Here is a 22,715-nt window from a genome sequence, read left to right as displayed (position 1 = left end):
TTGAAGCCCCCCCTCCCCCCCCCCGCCCCTCCCCCTTCTCCTATTAAGAACAACAAGAACATCCACAATGTAGTAGTCGATAAAAAGTTTTGTTTATGGGGAGATTTTCTCCTAAACATATTTATGTTTTTTTTAGTATTAGTTTTCAATATGTAGGTTGATTGACCAAACTATAATAATATTATATCTTTAGTATGTTTTTATTTGCCATTTGATTTGTCAACCATATGATTTGCAATTATAAACTTCCGCATGACTAGGGTCGGCTCTTGCCTTTGTAAAATAAGGCTTATGCCTTAGGCCCCCCCAAATTATCATCAAGAATAAATTATATGTTAAATTTTTCTAGAAAAAATTGATTAATTATGATAAAAATATATATTATTTTGCCCACTTTAACATCTTTTATACTTTGTTAAAAATAAGAATTAATAGTGAAAAGTGTTGAACAAAGTGAATTACAAATTCTTTTTTATTTCTTTTTAAATTTTAGTTTCAAACATTACAACAAGCATATTAAAATGGTGTATTCCAAGTCATCAAATTCTTGAATCAGATTTTGTGGTTCTAACTCTTATCTTTATTGAATATTTGTCAACTTATTACTTATAAAATTATGTTAACAATTCATATAATAATTGTTTCACTAAAAGGATGTTTTCAATGTTAAGTTGATAAAATCTTACCTAAAATCAATAACTGAAAAATAATATTAAATACTAATAATTTTCATCTAAATAGTGTAAGAAAAATAAATTTTGAATAAATATGTCTACAAAGTTTGTTTATATTTTAGGCCTCAAATTGAAATTTCACTTTAGGCCCCCAATTACGTTGAGTCGCTTCAGTGCATGACGCCCTATTCACCTTCATAACCCAACACGGCTTAAGCGAATCTTTCTCTTGTTTTGACCATTTAAAATAGGTGCATCTATGTTTGACCTATTGATTAATTAATTATGAAAAACTATAGTTAATACCATATTGTCAAAATGATGAAACGACCAAAAGATTTTTGGGATTTGAATTTGATAGCACACAATTTCTCTCTCCTTTATTCTTGAGCATTTATTTGATGTTTGTGGTCAAGTACAATGAATGAATGAAATCTCCTGAATATTGCAATACGCGATATATATATGTGTTCATATTTGGATTTTTATTTTGTAAAAGATAATATAACCCGTTCAATTTTACATATTTACTATTATTCACTATTTAAAAAATAAATATTTACTATTTCTAATATATCAAGAAAATATAATATTTGATAACTAAATAAATAAAATATCTTGATTGCCTTGATAAGTAAATAAAAAAAGATTAGTTTAAGAAAAGGCTCATATATATCTTGATTGCCTTGATCCAACAAGAAACAATGTCATGCACAAATGCGATGATATATACTTTTTCTACTTGAATTATTTAACTAATTCTATACATTATTTAATCTAGTAGATAGTAATTGAATTCATTAATCAATTAATAAAAATTAATGATAATGTGATAAGTACTTTTTCATAATTTTCTGATTAAAGGTTTTAAATTTGTCTTATTAAATACGAAGTTATCTTTATCAGAGATCATTCTATTTTCCAATATGACCCTTCCCGGTATAAATTCAAAATTAGAAGAATTTTAATGCAAATATTAAATAGCGTGCGAAAAAGAAATCCAATTAAAATAATCTTTGAAAAGAGACACATAAGAGATATTGTTGAACAAATTAGTAAAAAGGAAAACATTCTTTCCGTAGATTAAGAGGTGTTTGACCAAAGTAAAGTATATACACGAATGGTTACCACTTTAATTAATATGATCAAAATGACCTTTCTGATGTCACTCGTCACTATTGTTCCTATAAACTAAGATTAATCCACAATTATTAAAATAATAATAATTAACATGCTTTTTCTAGTACAAGTATCGATAAAGTTTATATGTAAATATGTAAATCCTTATTCAACATTTTTTTTAAATTTTATTTGTTCTTGGTACAATTGAGTCTCTGTGTAAACAAATATGGAACCGTAGAAGTGGAGGTAAAATTAGAATTTTGAATCTTAAATTAGAATTACAATTTTTATGGATAAATTTTATAAATGATCACATAATTATGATTTATTTTATTAAATTATATAATAATGTTTTCTATTAAAAAAAATACAAAACTTTCACTCTACTAACACTAAAAATAAAAAAGGGTCAATTCTTAAGAAAATCTGAAAATCATTGTAGCAAGGGTAGAAATGAAATAGAATTGGTAAAGTCATTGTATTTACTTTGTGTATGTTGTGTTCCTAATAAAATTGATTTAATTTATTGATAATTATTGTGGGGGATGAAGAGTTAGTTTGATAGTAATAACGTGTTGATTGGGTGAACCACAAGAAGAATTATATGATTAGTAAACAAATATTGATCTTTGGACATAGCCTATGATTGATATTTGTAGGAATGATGATACTTGTATTAATAATAAATTGTGAATTATCGAAAACTGTCTTTTATGACTTATGATATGATATGCAATTATGATTTATATTGTGTTGGATGTGTTGTTATGAAAGATAACTAAGCAGAGAGCATATTGAGATATGTTGAGATGATAAGAATATATATTCTATTATAATGATGAGTGACTCAAGTCCGAAGTAAGCTAATAGACGATCACACAATGTATGTGTACCACGTAGGTATAAATTATGAATTGAGTATCATCCTATTACGACTTATGAATCAGGGATCACACCGATATGAGATATAAATCGGATATATATATATCGATACAATACATAAACAACTAAAATTTTATACAGATCATGACTTAATGAGCAAGATTAAAAACCCTTTTAACATGTGTGCACAATCAGCGATTGTGCGAGCGACATATGAAACAATTGAGATTGATGAGATACAAAGATAGATATTATTGTGAAATTAGTGGGAATAAATTAAAATTTATGAGTTATTGGGGAGTTATCCTAATGACTTTATGCCGCATAGGTAGACATCAAAATTTAACCGAATTAAAATAGCAATCTATAAGACGAGTTCGATCTATCTTCAAATTTTAAAATTTATTAGAATTTAAATTTAAGTTTAATTCATACCTATAAAAACAAAATATTTATTTGGAAGTTCTCTTTTCCTTTCTATTATTGTTTCGTTATCTTTCCTTTTTTAGTAAAAATCCTTCCTATTTTACCTCCATCCAAATCCCTCATTTTTGTCCTAATTTATGTGTCACATTATCAATTTAATATTCCATCTTTAAACATTAATCATAAATTCAAATATAATTTTTTGTATCTTTGAAAATTACATAAAAATAAAATATTAGCAATAATTAATAATTTAAATATTTAAAAGACATATAAAAAAAACTCTAATAAAATTTTTTGTTGATTCTCAATTTTTTAAATTATGACATATAAATTGAAAAAAAATAAAATAATCTAGTAATAATTTATATCATATATTCATTGAGTTAATGTAAATATGGGTGCAAGTTAGTTTTTGAAATTTAAAAAAAGAAAACAAATAGTTTATCCAAAATTATACTTTTACAACATATTTCATATACTTTTATTTTCTTGTAAGCATATACTAAAATAACATTATAATGGATTCATTGTAGGCGAGATTCTTTTTTCTCCTTTTCGTACTAGGAAACGCGTTATGCTGTCCCATCACACGTGGCGACCATGCACGGCTTGAAAATACTTCGAAAATAATTGGCCCCACATTGTGATTTTTTCCTACTTTTGACAAATTTATTATTTCATATTTAATTTTTAATAATTTTTATTTAATGAAATAATTAATATTTACGTAAAAAATAATAATTATATCACGTCAAATGTGACACTTAAATCGAGTAAAAGAGTAATATGCTTTTAGCTACTTTAGTATAAAACTGAGCATGTTAAATATTGTTAAATAAGGTTTTTGACAATCATTTTATAAACACATATTAAATAATAAAATAGTTACAGATTATGAGTTTATGCATTCTACTATTTGATACTCCCTTCATTCCATATTAATTAAATTTTTAAGGTATTTCACACCCTTTAAGAAAAATATATTAAGACATAAATTGAACATAGTTTTCTATTTTTACTCTTATTAATTATTGTCAAATTTATGATTAAAATAACTAAATATTAATTAATCACTAATTCTAATACTAACTAATGAAGGATAAAATTGGAAAAACACTCTAAAAGTAGTCTTGAAAACTGAACAATTAAGTTAATTTAAAAAATGAAAAATGCCTCAAAAAAATTCAATTAATATGAAATAGAGGGAGTATGTGATAGTAATAAAATAACCAACATATTAATAATTTAATTTTATATAATTAAACCTTATGTAATTAATATTTACATATTTCTAATTAATTACTCCCTCCATTTCATATTAATTAATTTTTTGAGGCATTTTCTATTTTTCAAATTAACTTAATTGTTCAGTTTTCAAGACTACTTTTAGAGTGTTCTTCCAATTTTACCCTTCATTTGGATTTTCAATGTGATGACTTCAATAAATTTGACAATAATTAATAATGGTAAAAATGAAAAACTATGTTCAATTTATGTCTTAATTTACTTTTCTTAAAGGGTGTGAAACACCTCACAAATTTAATTAATATGAAATGGAGGAAATAATAACTAAACACTTCTTGAACTGTTTAAATCAAATGTTGAACAAATTAAATTACAATAAAGCAGACAGAGATAAATACTATTTGGTAGCGCTAAAACAAAAATTAGCCTTAAATTAAGATATTCAATAAGAGCATGTTTTTTCAGCTCGATATCATTAAAAAAAAATTCTTGACTATTAACTATTAAGTTCATTTTCGAACTATTATGTTTCTATTGGACACAATTAAAGGAAAAAAAAATTATACTCAAGATCTGTGTTGTGACGTTGAACAAAGGGGTAAAAAATTGACATAAGTCTATCCTATCCAAAAAAGTAACGGCTAAATTATTGATTGGTTGAGACCCTTCGGTGGCACAGTAGTTTGGATTTGACATTTTCACGGTGGAGGTCTCAAGTTCGAAATCTCTTCTCAGTGGAAGAAAGGATTTGCCTTCTGGGTCGAGCTCGTCGAATCGAGCTTGTCTAGTATGGATTTCCTTTTCTGTGTAGTTTGCGAGCTATTGCATAGAAATAGAAATTTAATCTTGTGAACACCTAAAATATAGTGACTGTGTATTTCCCTTGTCATAAAAAAATAATTATTGATTGGTTGATGGCTTCATTACTTTAATTTGTAGTATATGGACATCATCCTTATGGATGGACTATGCTACTGCCAATTTTTCTATTCACATTCACATTAATAATTAAATAATGCAACCATAGTTGTATAACATATTCATCATAAATTTGATAAGTTAAATGTGTGAGTCGTGCAAAGTGAAAATAATGTTTTGTTGATGTTCAAATAAAGTTTCATATTGTTAGTGATAAAAAAAAAAGTTACTTATAAGATGTTAAATACTTTTAATGATGTGATATCTTTTTAAAAAATCGTAAAGATTTAATTTAAAATTGATAATATCATATCATATTAAAAGTAACTATTGTAATTTGCTTTTTTTTTAAAAAAAAACAGTATAATAAAGGCACTTGAGAGCCTATAGATAGTGATCAACGAATTCACATTAAGCTGAGAGATTTACAATCAACTTAAAAATAGGAAGAAATTGAAAGAAGAGTAATCTATGAAAAGATCTAATTAAGAAGTTTTAAAAAGGTGAAATTAGAATTTTAAATTTATTATGAATTAATTTAGAATTTTAGTCATTTTAAGTTATTAAATTTAAAATTTATATATATTAATTTTTGAATAAATAAAATATTGTGTTTAGATCAAAATTATTGAGTCGATAAAACAAAATTGGAAGTCAAAAATGGGGTTTGAAAAATTGTTAATTATTTGTTTGGTCTTAGGTGCTGTTACAGACGGTTGAGAATATTTTTTGAAGTTTATATGTCAATTTTGAGGCAATTTAATGAAGATAAAAGTTGATTTTAGTTGAAATTTGAGATTGAAAGATGAAGGGAAAAAAATCTGAGAAGTTATATAGTACAATATATTTTATACGTCGGGCATATGTTATTTGTGTTCTTTTCGCTTGGTTTATAATGTGTATCGGTACATATTTTAATATCAGATATATGTATCTAAGTAGAGATATACTGATGAATGTTTTCGTTCAAATTTTGATACTAGATACATGTATTTAAGTACGAATACATTAAATAATTAATATAAGATAAACTGATGAAATTGATATATCATCGCATAGGATGAAATCAATATCAAATATACCGAATGAAATTAATTTTGGATGAACATATACATGAAATTGATACTGAATACACAAATATATGTATATTTTTTGAAATTTAGATACATTCCCAAATACAAATACATAGAGAGAAAGATGTGGAAGATATGAGAGAATTAAAGTATCACAAATACATGTGAAACACGCTTGAATACAACATATCTAGAATAAATTATATCTAGTTTGACCCTATATATTTGAGATGCATACATTTATTTCGTCAGATACATATACATGAAACATTATATTTCTGACAAAAAAAAAAGTTATTAGGAAAACAATTGTTTTAGTATATCATTAGTACCAATAGTAATATGCTTTGTGTTAGTTTCATTTTTCGTTTTCTTTTCTTTCTAAATAAGATAATTAAGCCCTTTTTTTGTTTCCCACTCGATGTTCGGAGCATACATTGGAGCTTCGATCAAATTCGAATCAGAGCCCATTCAAGAGTGATGCTCCCAACAAAAAAAATTCATATTGAGGGCTCGAACTCGAAACCTCTAATTAAGAGTGAAGCAATCCCACCACTACACCACAACCCACGTTGGTGTAAGAGTTTCTTTTTTTTTTGTTTCTCACTCGGTGTCGAATGACGCTCCCAACAAAAACAAATTCATATTCAGGATTCGAACTCGAAACTTTCAATTAAGAGTGAAGCAATTTCACCACTACACCACAACCCATGTTGGCGTAAGAGTCCTTTTTGTTTTGTTCTCATTGGGATTTATCTCAAACTCTATTATCCAAAAACAAAGTGGAGGTGGGAAAAGTAATTAGGTATTGAGTGGGCCGACACCAATGGTTTCTATTGGGCTCATCATTTCCCACTTTCTTAACCGCGTCAATTTTAGCCGTTTTTTTGCCATGTTTTTGCAGAATTTGAATATACAAATATTCGAAGTACTACCATTAATTAATTAATTAATTAATAGAGAAGTATCGAAACAAATCTCTAAACTAGACGTAAATTATTAATTTCATCTCTAAACTATTGATAACCTTAAAAACATCATTTTACTTGACTAACTAAACTTAGATACACTTCAACCTACCACATGCCAGAGCAAACAATTTCAAACTCTTGTAGAAGCATGAGACTCTTAATAAAAAATAGATAGAAGTGTTGAAAACACCTCTAAACTTGATGAGAATTTAAAGGTATATTATTTCACTCATGATGTAAGATTAGGGGTGTATTTAAGTTCAATTAATTAAGTAAATGAAGATTTTAAGACTGTTAATAATTTAAAGATAAAACTAATAATTTATATCGAATTTAAAGATATTTTCAATACTTGTCTCTGATTAATAAGTTTCGGTGTAGAAGATCAAACATGTTTTTGGACCATCAAAGTCAAATAAAGATTCTCATTTTGACTGGGAATATCAATAGATAATTCCTTCATATTACCAGTATTAATGTACTGATTTTGTGTCGGTAGGTACTTTAATATTCAAATTAATATTTATATCTCATTTGTTTTCACCTTCAAGAATTCAAACACAAATTGAAAAAAATAAATATAAATTGAATATTGCATCGATTATGATGTCAGTCAAAGCTCAATAAAAATATAGTAAAGAAATTAGATATTTCCAAATGTGAAAAGAAACATTAATTGCATATAATATTGATGAAATTATTATAATTAAAGAAGCAAGTGAGGATTAATATTTGCGTGACAACTTGATGACCTCATAAATTTGGGATATTGATACTTATATACAACGATTTGAAAGCGAATAGAGTCATGCATGTATTAGTAAAATGTAGAAATTAGTTATGAGTAAATTTATGTATTATTTTATACAAATATTAGACTTAGTTATTTAGTACTAATTATACATTTATTAGTTATTCCACCTTTTATCTTATAAATATTAATATATAGATTCCCTCCTGATTTATGCACGTATTAGTTATGCAGATTTTTAAATTGTTAACCGAACTACATATCAATTTTATATATGAATAACTTATTTCTTATTTACTTACCAAATGTCGTATAAGTTATACAAAAATTAATATATGAATAACTTATTTCTTATCCAGCTACCAAACGATTCCTAAATTATTGGTATATTTTGGGCAATTAGTAGCTTTTGCAATTGAATCCCCCTAATTGGACATAACTACTAATTGGAGAAATAGACTCAATAGGAAGGTCAATATTCTCTCTTTTATTTCACCTTCATAAATCGTAATATGTACTCATTCAGAAAATTCCAACGAAACACCTAAAATGGATTATTATTTTTTGTTTTTGAGTAAAGTCGACAAAGTGGTGGGTTTGAATCCCTGGGTATGAAGTCATCTTTGTTACAACGTTTTACCCCCTATTTTCTGTGTCAATCTAAATTTAGTCGGACTCTAATGTGGGTAACAGACAACAAATGGAACAAAAAGAGTCAACAAGGAGGTTTCAATTCATCCATTCAAGAACGCATCCAACTTTCTTTTTCTTATTTCTTGTAGTTGAATTGAACGGATGTGAGATGAAAATATATTGATGATGTTGTATATAAACATAAATGTTCATGATATACAAGAATGAATACATGTGAACATGTTTATTGATATACATGGGAATATATATGGCATACAATGGGGGATACACAAATAGACTATCTTCGACCTCGAATTTTCAATTTGAAATTCACTTCAAATAGTCTTTGAACACCTCAAATATTGATATTCAAATAATTTAGATGTTCCAATAAAATCAAATTTCACCCAATCAGAGTCCTTATCGACAAAAGCTCATATAAATAATTTGGGACTGGTTAGAGTAGATTTAATTTGGTTGGGATTTTGAAAAAAAAAAATCAACATTGAAGAAGACGAACATTTGCAATGTATAAACAGTGTATATAAACATCCCTAATGCATAGTTATACATCATATATACATGTTATACACTATATAATATCAATACATTATATATACATGCGGCTATTTTTGTTTTTAAAAAAAAACATTTTTGCAAGTGGTACATTTACGTAAGAAATATGTTTCGAAACAGTTTGGACCTCTGACTAAGGCCCAAAGACAAACTTATTTTTCAGATTTTAATTGAGCCCAAAGCCCAAAACTTGTGGCAATAACATGAAGATTTTGTATCTCTCAAAGTTATTAAACAAGAATTCAATAAGTTAATCACATTATAAGTTGAATTAATCAATTTAATTCAAAGTCTAAGAAATTACATGAACATGTACAAGTATTTTAAGAAATGGTCATGCTTGCAAAGAATAGCTAAATTATTGAGGTAATTCACTTTCGACTTTAAAATCTCATTTTACAATAAATTATATTCTTTTAGCCTCAAAATTTTGAACTCTTTTAGTAATTGTAATTGCAATTTTTCGAGATTTTTGCAATCTTTCTTAGAAGATCACTTGAACCCTTATCCATGCTCTGATTTTCAAAACATTTTCAAAGAATAAGTTCTTACTTTCCAAAGAAATATTAGGTGGCGGCGTTGTTTTTAAAAGCCAAGTTATTTGATGTGTTTTTAATCAAGTTTAAAATTGAGTTGTAATTACTATAACCATGGTTGCTTGGCAACCATTATGTGTAAACACAAAAAATGTTGATTTTATTTCAATTTAAATATTTGCTAAGAAGTTTATTAACTACTCTGCCTTATTTATAGTTATAACTCAAATGCAACAAAATTATATATCGTGCATGATCTAGCAATTATGGCATTTGTGTCTTATTTTCATGTTATAGCATCATCATCAAGGATAAACGCATAATTGCTCATGAACTTTAGTCTCATCTGATCGGATGTGTTATCGAAAATAAATTTTAGATCGAAAGTTTGTAATTGAGAAGTGACTAAAGTCAACATTTTGGTTAACGAGTTCAGATTTGAGTTTTGACGATTGTATTAGGTTCGAAAGGTCATTTATCGCATGGTTTTTTTTTTTTTTTTTTATATAAAAAATAACCATTTACACCTCTGGTTGTTCACGTAACATATATAAGATTTTTTCTTTTGTCTTAATATATCTGGATTCAATTATTTAACAATGATTTTTTTTTTCTATTTTGAAATTTGAATATCACCTACATCTATGTATTGAATGAGTGAATATCACATTTCATTTAGACACTCATCAGTTGTGGGGCAAAACATTAGCCTACAATTCTATAATTTACTAGACATAGGTGCCCGTGCTAACACGGACTTAATATCTTAATACTTTTTTATTTTAATATACTCCCTCCATTTTATTTTATATGTCACTTTTTTACTTTGCGATTGCATTAAGAAATGATGTAACTTTACTCTTCTACCCTTATTTTTTTTTTTGGAACTCAAGTTTTCAATCAATGAATATGAATTAATTTATTTTGATTAATTAATTTAACCAATGAACATGAATCATTTACTTAGCTTTTCTAAGTTGGTCAAATGTATATTTTCAAGGCTAATAACTCACAAGGGTAAAAAAGGAACAATATGATAATTTATGCATTGATTTTATAAAATGACAAGTATTATGGACCAACTATTTATAGAAAGGGATGACATATAAAATGGGACGGAGGGACCATCCCTAATTAGTTGTCCATATTTCCTCTTTTAGTTGTCCATTTTGACAAATCAAGAAAGGACAACAAATTTTTTCCTATTATACCCTTATTTAAATAAAGTTGTCATAAATAAAGTAAATAAACTTATGAATTTCCCAACATTGATAAGTTATCTTGAATGAATTTATTTTGGAATTGTAAATTGTACTACTCCCTTCGTCCACAATTGTTTGTCAGGGTAAGGTCATGCACATCCCTCAAGGAAAATTTAATACAAGGTGTAATTTGACTAATATAACCCTACTATCTCAAGAATATCAAAAGTCCACATAACTTTTCAATTGAACTACACAATCATTAAGGGCAGAATTGGAAAAAAAGGGACTAATTATTTCTTGATTGTTTAAATTGACAATTAATCTTGGACATCTATTTTTAGTATACCTGTCAAACAATTGTGGACGGAGGGAGTATAAGGGTAAAATTGTAACTTCACTATGCTAATCATTGTTGCCTTAATTTGTGTGCCATTTCTAAAGTGGACAACTAAATAGGGACGGAGGGAGTATATGATAGGTAGAATTTAGAAAGTTGATTAAATTTTACTATGATTTTGAGATATTTAAGTTGTTAATTACTTTTTGTCTGTGCAAATTCAATGTGAAGAGGTCCATTAAAATGTCCATAATTAAACTATTTTTCATCATTAATGGTTGAATTTTTACTCAAAGTAGTTACAAGATATAAACAAATATTACCGACATTCAAAATAATAAGCAATAACTAAAGAATATGAATTTAAAACTAAAAGTCATAGCTAAAATGGATTCCATAATTTCGAAAAAATTATACGCTAATTAAATTAAAGTAGAACACAAAAACATTAAAAAAAAATTCCAAAACACGACGTGCCTGCTTCAGCGTGAAGTGTGGAATTTAAAACTAAAAGTCATAGCTAAAATGAATTTCATAATTTCAAAAAAATTATACAACAATTAAATTAAAATAGAAAAAAAATTATTTTATTTTCCAAAATACCTTGAAGCATGCACGTCGGACTTCAGTGGAACTCTCTCTTATATAATAAGAGAATATGAATATTAATATCTATTCATGACAAATACTTTACATAAGAAGGTTGAAACAAATGATAATTTTCGTATATGTTATTTTATGACAATAGCTTCAAGATTTATACACATCTTTAATCTGTTACACCACAAGTCGTTAATCTAAATATTAGACTTATAAAATGAAATGATGAGAGATAGAGACGGAGATGATTTTTTTCTAAAAAGAAGAAGAAGAAATGTTTATAAATATTATTAAATAAAAAAATATGTCATAAAGAATAAATAAGTCAATTAATTTTTTTTATAGTAATAGGGAGTATTATATTAAGAATCATTATGTAATTAAATCAAAAGACGTAAGCACAATATCATATTTTTTAAACTAAATAAGTGTTACAAATTTAATCTTGAAAGATGTTTATGTAATTATTCTTTTAATTTTTTACTATAATAAACTTTATTGGAAAACTAGTCTAATTTAAATAATTTTATTAATACAAGATACAAATATATTATTTGTTATAATTAGATGATCATATAAATTATCCACCCATAAATTGTAGTATCAGTGTTGAATGGACGTTGATAAAATAAATTGGAACATATATAATCTCTTATAATCATTTACAAACTACATAAAATATAATAAATTGGAATATATATAATCTATGAAAATTATTTACGAATTACGTAAAATATAATGTTTACAGATTATATATATATATATATATATATATATATATATATATATATATATATATATATATATAATTAAGATATGTTATGCAAAAATAATTATTATGATGTTTAGAATTGCATGTTGAGAAAATGAAAGTTTAGATAAATGTGTGAGCATATTAAGAGCGATAAGATTAAGAATGCGATTATCAGGGATAAGGTAGGAATGGTTTTCATGGTAAACAAGATAAGAGGAGTGAAATTGCAATGGTTTGGACAGGTGAAACTGAGACGCACCAATGAAGAGGTTTGATATGTTGGATGTATAACTAGACACGAGCAGAGTAGAAGTAGACCGAAAAAGCACTGGAGAGAGGTGAATAGACAAGACATGACATAGCTTCATGTTAGCGAGGACATAACCTTAGATAGGAGGGTGCAAAGGTCGTGTAATAAGGTAAAAGGTTAATATGCAGTGAAGTGTTGTCTTGTTTACGAGAGTTAAGACTTGTAAGTGTTTGTCATTAAACTAGTCATATTCTTATAGTTCTAGATTTTGATATTTATCATCATTTATTTACTGTATTTCGGCTACTACGTCATTTCATTGTTGTTCATACTCTTTTCTTTTAGGCTTTACACTACTCTTTTTATTAGTTGTTTTGTTTTCGTCATTGATATCTACTTCTTTATACCTAAAATCATTGTATTTTAGTTGAAGATCTTTTAGAAATAACATTTCCTATCTCTCTAGAGGTATAACGAGACTTACATATATTTTATTCTGTTTAAATCTTATTTGTTGGGATACTATTAACCATATTTTTAATATAATATTTATTATAGAATAATTAATTATTTATTTAGTTTTAATTAAAAAAAAATAATAGATCATATGTTCGTTTATGGAGTATGTTTACTTATATAATAGATGATTTTTGTGTAGTGTTTTAGCTTATACACAGAGAATTAAATAATTGATTCTTATAATATCTTGATTATGAAAACAATATAGTTTCAACTTTGTGTGCTAGTCATTTTGTATGTATTGAACGAGACCGAGTAGAGATAGACTAGCAAAAACATATTCTCTAAATTGTTAAATGTACTTGTATTCTTAATCCTAATGTAACTATTATGATTTGTATTTAAGTTTTCATCGTGTCAAACCTTACATGCAGATTTTCTGAATCCGACATATGAATTGTCATTAAGGGGGGTCAATGATTGTAGTAAAAAATATAATTATAAAGTTAGTACTTATCTATATATTTATTAAACTAAAGTTTGACCTTTATATACAACGCAATCCTTCGTCGTTTGACACCCCTTTTGCTAAGGGTGGATCCGCCCCTGATTCATATAAACAATATAATTCTGATATATTTTTGTTGTGCATATAGTTTCTCAACATTACATATATTCTATTCTTCTTAAATCTTATTTATGAAATTCCACCGTATATACTATTATTGTTGATGTATTATAAAAGCATAAAACCTAAAAATTATACAGAAGTAGAATATTGAATCTCCCACCAAATTTTTTTTGATGAAACTGAAAGATGTCGGTGAAGTGAGAAAAGATACCAAAAGTCAAGAAATCCGGCAATATTGTCAACACACGCTGACATAAAGTAAACAAAAAATCTCATTTTCAAATCACACAATTTTTCTTATATTAATATAGTACTAGTACTACTCACTCCGTTTCATTTTAAATCCTATATATAAAGTATTTTTAAAAAAATATAAACAATATAAATATATACGATACAAAATTCTGTTTGTTAATACAATTATATATCATATACAATACAAATCAATTATATTCAGACAATTATATTTATATTTGTATCAACTATATATGTATTTTGTATCGATTGTATTTGTGATATAATGAAAACTACTCATCCTCTTTCCCCCTCCCTCGATGTCGCTCGCCTCTCTCCTCTCTCTCGATCTCGCTCGTCTCTCTCCTCCTATACAAATCAGTTATATCAATTGAATTCGTGATACAACATGATACAACCTGATACAACATGTATTCAACCTCTCTCACCTCTCTCTTCTCTCCTCTAGTTTCGTTTGTCTCTCTCCTCCCCCTAACATGTAGGTATAATTCGTAATTAAGTAAATTTTAGTTATAAATCTCTAATTAAGTCCAAACTATATTATTTTTTAAAGTTTCCTTTTTTTACCGGTCTATTTCAATAAATTTGAAAATTTTCTTTATTTTTCCTTCATACTATTTTTTTAATATTAAATAATAATATAAAATAATAAACTTAAATTCTGAGTTTTAAACTAGTATTAATAAGGTTGATTTAATTAAATACATCTTAAATAAAAATTTAAAATCATATCAAGTCAATATAAACCAAGTAATATAAAACGCAGAGAATACTTATTTATTTTTTCTTTGTCTCTTCTTTCTTATGGTATTTTTTGTGTCAATTTATTTTGCAGTCTTTTCTCTTTAGTTAATTTAGAAAAATATTTTTATATTTAATAATAACTTAATTTCAAATATTTTATTTAATGTTGATAAAATTATTCATAATTATACAAATAACTATTTTTTGTTCTACATCGTAATATATATATATTTTTAAAATCCTTTCATTCTTCAACTTCGTACCCAATCAAAACATTTCGACAGAGGGGAATACTATTTGTTAGTGACGCTAGTAACTAGTTGAATTAACTGTTCTTGAATTGTTAATCAATTATAGATAGCCTTTTTATAGGTGAAATTCTAATTCTCTGTTCTAATTTATTTATCTTACTTCATTTTTAGTTCGGTTAAGAAAGTGATTTTTTTAATTTTAATTTTTCACATTACATGTTTAAAGTCTCACATGATCAAAAGATATTTTGGTACATTCTAATTTCTATATATCTTAAGTGTAAAATCATAAGATTCAAAAGTTCTCTATTTTCTTAAATTCTATAGTTAATTTCAATTTTTCACATGACATGTCTAAAACCACAAGATTAAAAGATATTTTGGTACATTCTACACATCCTTAGTTTAAAATCACAAAATTCAATTTTTTTCCCTACTTTCTTAAATTCTGTGCTAAATTAGAATTAACAAACACCATTAAAGGATGTGACGTAATAAATACGTCTGTTTCTTTCTTAATCAAATGTGTTGGATTCGAGTTCTCGATAAAGAAAAATCTTTGAGAAAGAGAACTACCCCCTCCCAACAGGCCCCCCTACCCAAAGCAAATCTTAATTAGTTGGACTACAATATAAAAATCCAATAAAAAATTAATCAAACAAATTTATACAAAAAATAAATAATTAGTAGATGTTAACACCAATCTTAAAGTTCTTTGCAATTTCAGAATGTCACTATATATGTGTTAAATATTTATAATTATCATCTTGAATCAACTAAAATGAATGCAATAGCGTAAATAAAAGGAGGATGAGTGTGTGATAGAACTTTTATGATATTGGCCACTTTAAAATAACTGTATTTTGTCAGTAAAAAATAGTAAAATTAATAAACTTGAAAAATAAAGTAAATTGTATACCATAACAGATATATTAATAATGAATAAAAGTCTTGACACTAATAATCTACATATTTTAATTTAATTAATCCTGGTGCTAATTATCATCTTTTAGTCTTGTACCAAGCAAAATTGTATATAAAGAAAACAAAAGAAAGAAAGTATTTTCACTATTTATTTTTACTTATTCATAATTGATTTTTTGAACCCTTAAAAATAGTAATAAATAAAGTACATATATTAACATAATATTTATATTAATTGATAAAATAGTCTTAATGAGCTTAATTAGGAAGTAATTTAAGTAATAAGTAGTTAAAATTAAGGGTAAAATAAGAAGACTATTTTGTCCCTAACGTATTTGAAATTGTTCAAAAATGTCCCCCTACCCTCCTTCCACTTATGGTATAAAAAATACCCTTAACCTATTAAAAATAGTTCAAATTTATCCCTCTTTCTACCTATTGGATCGATAACGCCCTTAACATATTATAAATAAGTCAAAAATCCTTCCTACTGTCAATATATACACCACTAATCTTTTGTATCGTACTTTGCCAATTATTTAGTTTCCGGCTGATTTGTAAAATTTATTTTGAAAAGTTCTTGGTTGTTTGTATTACCTAATAGAAGTATTTTCTTTAAATAAATAAAATACATGAACTAATGTGTGAATTAACCTAGATGTATGTTCTTTAATAATATTTTATTATGTGTGTGTGTCCAAAAAAAAAAAAAATTTTGTTGAGATTTTGTTTTAGAAAGAATGTAAATACAACATCACTTAATATAAATTATACAAAAATTTTCAACAGTTTTAGAAAAACTTTAACGGTTAAGTGATGAAAAAAAAGATATATAACTAAGATGCTAATTAATAGTGAATTAAAAAGTTGAGACAATTTATTCGAATTTGAAGGCTAAAAAGCTTTTTTTTTTATATCATAATAATGTTATATTTATAAATTCTAATAAGATATTTTAAGATCGCGTGAAGCATGGACATATTAATTAGTATTTAATAATTGATAGATACTAATTTAGGTAGGAGGGGGTCGGGGGGGGGGGGGAGGATTTGAACCGTTTTTAATAGGTTAAGCACATTTTTTAACATCTAATTCATGAAAAGAAGAATATTTTTGAATCATTCCTAATACGTTAAAGGACTTCTTGAACCCTTTTCGGTTTATTTTAATAGAATAACAATAACATACCCAATGAGGTCCCATACATAGGGTCTGGGAGGGTAGAGTTTATACAAACCTTGTCACTACCACATGGAGGTAGAGATTTCTTTTCGAAATCTCTCATGGCTCAAATACAACAAATCCAAGTACAACGAAGAAAACGAATGCAGAAATCATAGCAACTCAACAGTGCAAACTCCAACACCTTCAAGATAAAAAAACAAAAACAACAAAATAATGTGATAATCAAAACACAATAAACAATGGACTATTATATATATAAAAACAAGAACTATAATAATACAATTAATATAACGACAAACACTAATAAAGTCTAAACCCTCAAAACGCAAAATAACCCTCCATTAACCTTCTACACTAGTACATATCCTCGTATCTAAGTATCATAAACGTGTGACATTGCCTTGGATGAATAAAATAACAATTTTTCATGTTCAATATTTTTCAAAACTTATAGTGTGAACTCATTCCATTATGCTTTTCAATATTCCAAGTTCTCCACTTCTTAGAAACACACATCATTCAAACACTATGTAAGTCCTTTTCATACTAAACTTGTTGAAATAGTCTTGTTTTTTCAACTTGATGTTCCTATCATCATCCTTCTCTTCAATCTTGCAAAAGATAAACAACAATAGAAAAGTCTTTTTCATCCTTAATTTCTTCTTCTTTTCATCAACCCCCTTTTTCAATCTTACAAAAATAAACAACAAAAAAAAAATGTCCCTATCAACCATTTTTTGAAAAACCATTTTAGCTAGTGACTTAAACTTTCTATCTCATTTTCTTGAAAACTCAAAAATCAATATGGCTAAAAATCCAAAAGACACAACTTCAACTAAGTGTTTTTCAAGCATTTTTCAAAGGCTTATTTGTGGTGGAAGTCTACCAACACACCCTTGTGATCTATTTAAAGAACCAAAGAGAACAACTTCATATGAGGCAGCAAATAGTAACAAATTAGTTGGAGCAGCATCCAATAGTCCAGGAATTGTGGCAAGGCTAATGGGATTAGAGTCATTACCTAAAGAAGAAGTTGAAAAAAGTAATTTTGGTTCATTTTCAAGAAGCAAATCAGTTAATTCACTAGATTACTTGATGCAGTTTGATCTAACTCAACAATTTCATCATAGAAGAGTTAGAACATCTGTATCTTTTCGCGATATCCCGAATCTTGATCATCAAGAGTTCAAGTCTGAGTATTTAGTGTTCTGCTTCAATGAGAATCAAGAAATGATGAAGCCAAAGAAAAAGAGACAAAATGTTGAGAAGAAAGAAGTTAGTGGAAAACAAAACAGGATAATTGGTAATAAGGTGAAAAAACAAGTGAAGTTTGAGGATTATCCTACAAAAATGTGTGTTGAATCTAAGAAGAAGAGAAAGAGCAAATGTGTAGTGTCTACCAAGATTCAACCTTTATTTAATAATTCAGCAGATTTAAGTCCAATTCATCTTCAACAAGCTACAGCTACTATACCTGCAGGTGTGTTTCATAAAAAGTGACTCTTTTAAGTTTCTTACTCTTTTATTTAAGCATCGTTAGTTGTTTACTGTGTTTCGATCATCGCACTATTTGTTGAAAGGCTTTCCACTGTTTTTCGTGTTAGTTGCTATGTTTTCTACACTATTTTCTTCTTCTTTGTACTTGGTCTTTCGGAAACAGTCTTTCTACCTTCATGAGGTGGTGGTAAGGTTTGCGTATACTCTAGCCTCTCCAGAGCCCCACTTATGGAATTTTCCTTGAGTATGTTGTTGTTTAAAAAAGAGGAAAAGGACAAATATACTCCCAAACTGATGTAAATGGTATGCATATACCCTCTGTCATGCTTTTGGAACATTGGTACTCTGCCGTCTAAAAACTAGAGCATATATGCCCTTTAGTCTAACGCAAAACTAAATATGGACACATGATGCAATCTTATCCGTCGATCCGATATTTAATAAATGTTGGGTCGGTGAATAAGATTATGACATGTGTATGTCCGTTAGTATAAAAAATATATATGCTCTAGTTTTTGGACTGCAGGAGCACCAATGTCCCAAAAGTAAGACGAAGGGTATATACATACCATTTACGATAGTTCTAGGTTATTTGTTCTTTTTCCCTTTAAAAAAAATGACCTGTTGATACTTTAGATGAAATTTAGATGAAAAGAAAACCAAGAATGACATGAAAGGTGAGACAACTTTCAAACTTTCATGTTCAGTTGAGAAAAAAATATCAGCCAAAAGATATACTTGATTGACTTAGTCAATCAATCAACAAGATATAAGACAATTTTAAATAGAGCTTTTATGTGTTCTGTTTTAGAAAAGATTGATCATTTGTAGTAGAGGGTCAACTTAAATTTACCTAATTGTGTAAAACAGTTAACATTGTAAATGGAATGAACTTAGATTATAATAAACTGATTAATTAGCATCTTGAGGATTGCCTTAATGACTTAACTTATATATACCTACTTGTAAATAAAGTTTTTACATTATAGTTTAATTTTACATGTTGTAGTAAGTTATGTCCACTTGTAAGTATAGTTATCTTTTAGGTGACTCGATAATGTTCATTCTTTACCTTTGAAATCATTATAAACTTGTTTTGTATTATATTCAAAAGGGAAAATGCAGCTAAATTCAAGAAAGTCTCCAGCTGAACATGCAATCAAAAGCAAAGTGGAGAAACAAAAGGAGATTAGTAAAGAGACAGATCATTACATAAAAGTGGTTGGAGAAATTTGCAGATTAACAGAAGAAGAGTTAAATGAGTCACATTGGATAACAACAATTAGAACTGGAGAAAACATCAGCTTTGAAGATTTATGCCAACAATTTGGACAAGAAGTTCTTCAACTGTTAATAGATCAACTAGTCGATGAACTCGTAATCTTTGCACAATGAACATATTCATGTTTTAAAGACATGTACTTTGATCCCATCTTTGAAAGAGTGGTTTTGTTCTGTCAATACAGCTTATCGAGTTATCAAGTTTAACTATCTTCTGTTAAGAGTTTGAATTGTTCGTTTAAATGGTATCTTGCTCGTTATATTCTGCTTATAATCGTGTGGAGACCTAACTATACTAGTGATAAGGAAAGGAGGAGTTGCATTCCAATTACTGTTCAATGCTCGTCTATTAATGGTTTGTTCTGCTTGAGTCTTGACCCCTTAGGAGTGAATCTTTCTCATTGGTTTGAGACATGTCTTTGGAATCCTACTATCAATGAGTTAAGACGGCTTCCCAATTCTCCACTTAATTTAAGTGAGGATAGGAGTGAGTGGGAACCCTTTTATGGATTTGGTTACGACTCAACCAATGATGATTATATAGTAGTGAGACTCATCACAAGGTTTACTCGATTTTCAGACCAAGCGCGTACCCTATCAAAGTCGAACTCTACTCATTGAAACATGATTCTTGGAGGCTTATTCAACCATTCCCTTACCATGTTTTTATCCATGGAGGAACTTATTTAAACTGTGAATTTGTAAATAATAGATTCCATTGGATGGTCTATTGTGAATCAACTAAATGGATGATTGTGTCACTAGATTTATCAAACGATGAATACAGAGATATACCATTACCTAACCATAGATACGAGCTAAATGGTCATGATATAGTTGTTCTAAATGGTCTACTTTGTATGTTCATCTATTACTATGAACATTCTTTTCTTTTGATTTGTGGACAATGAATGAAAGAGTATGGAATCGAAGAATCTTGGATACTAACACTCTCTATCTCTCGCGATGATGATATTTTGGTTATTATGGCAACATTCATATTGATTTGGGTATTACGACATTATTTTCGTGTCTGGTCCCTTTGTACTTGTTTGAAAATGGTGATGTTTTGTTCGAGGCAAGGACTTAAACAGATGGCTTGAAGAAACAGAGAATTATCATTTATAAGAAAGACAAGGAAGTTTTCAAGCCTTGGTTTGATAGTCAAACAAGAGCTAGAGATACAGGATGAAGTTTTATTTATACAGAGTCCTTAATTTTACCCAATCGATACATGACACGTGCTGCTTCGAGTATCACCAAACTTTTAAATCAAGTGTCCAGGGATAGGCTTATTCAGTATGTTTCTTCTTAGATACTTAATTCTATGCATGTATTCAACTGTTACTAGATGAGCTTGTCATGTAATCTTTGCACAATGAAAAGTTTTCATGTTTTAAAGATATGTACTTTAATCCCACTTTTGAAAGAGTGGTTTTGTTATGTCAGTACAACTTATCGAGTTATCAAGGAAATATCTTTGAATCGTTCATTTACTCTAAGTCTTATTACCGACACGACGGATTGCAATTTGAAAACACCTCTATTGGCGATAAGAGATCTGATTCAAATCATTCTTGACTCTACAGATGAGACTCGCTTATTTGAACTGAATGAACAGTCTTTCACCACCAAGCAAAATAGTCGACCTTTGTCTACCTATTATAACAAACTCGTTGCAATTTTCCAGGAAATTGACCACCGAACAGCTTCACAAGAGAGATCAGTGAAAGGGATTGTACATTTACATTCCATGGTGGCCAGGCTTCGAGTTCACATATTTCTGAGTGGACTTGATCTGGAATTTGATCAAGTTTGTGGTGAGATTTTGCGAAAAGATCCTAAATTGGATTTGGAAAGTTGTTATGCGTATGTAAGGAGAGAAGCACAAAAAAGACAAATCATGGGAACTTCTAGACCAGTCCTTGAAAGTTCAACCATGTTGGTTCAACGTGATACACAAATAACTCTGTTTGCAATCATTGTGGTGAAAAAGGGCATACCAAACAGCGCTGCTATGATATTATTGGATATCTGTAATGGTGAGATTTTTTTTAAAAAAAAACCACGGAAGAACTTGATTGGCAAAGAGGCAATAGCCACACAATGGAAACAATCACAACCTACTGCCAATGTGGCTCAACCAGGTAACTTTGGTAAGGTTGATGTTTTTTCTGTCGCTTCCAAGAAAAATACATGGATTATTGCCACTGTAAGCCAAATGCACAGTATTAGTTGTAAAACACGCAATGTGTCATGTCAGCTGTTTAGAAGTTACATAGCTTCAGGTTGAATGAAATCTTTTGACAAATTTAAGAGCCGTCAACATAAATAAAGCATGTAAATGAAACAATTTTGCTTGCAACATGAAAACAGAACAGAACAGAAACCAAAAATAAGAAAGTGGTTGAAAGGATTTCTTGTTCGTGTTAGTTTTATTTATTTATGATAGAATTCCTTCCCTCCTTCACTTAGACAATCTTATTGCCTAATTATTTTAGGATTCCTTCTCCTTATTATGTGGCTATACAA

At 27.9% G+C, this 22,715-nt stretch overlaps 1 protein-coding gene across 1 annotated transcript; it reads left to right on the top strand.

Annotated features, from left to right (window-relative positions):
• Positions 1–18,209: 18,209 nt before the first annotated feature.
• Positions 18,210–20,303, top strand: LOC125833408 (uncharacterized). The gene is made up of 3 exons (XM_049512555.1): positions 18,210–18,885; positions 19,737–19,739; positions 20,017–20,303. Exons 1-3 carry the CDS (start codon positions 18,210–18,212, stop codon positions 20,295–20,297), a joined length of 960 nt encoding a protein of 319 aa, XP_049368512.1. The 3' UTR covers positions 20,298–20,303.
• Positions 20,304–22,715: the final 2,412 nt, after the last annotated feature.

The sequence above is a fragment of the Solanum verrucosum genome, unplaced genomic scaffold, assembly GCF_900185275.1.
Source record: "Solanum verrucosum unplaced genomic scaffold, falcon-dt-bn FXZP01000142.1, whole genome shotgun sequence".
Taxonomy (NCBI): Eukaryota; Viridiplantae; Streptophyta; class Magnoliopsida; order Solanales; family Solanaceae; genus Solanum; species Solanum verrucosum.
The sequence above is the reverse complement of the archived record's forward strand: the minus strand, read 5'-3'. Positions and strand labels throughout refer to the sequence as shown.

Coding starts and splice junctions, on each gene's coding strand:
- LOC125833408 (XM_049512555.1), top strand. CDS start 18,210: ATGGCTAAAAATCCAAAAGACACAACTTCAACTAAGTGTTTTTCAAGC.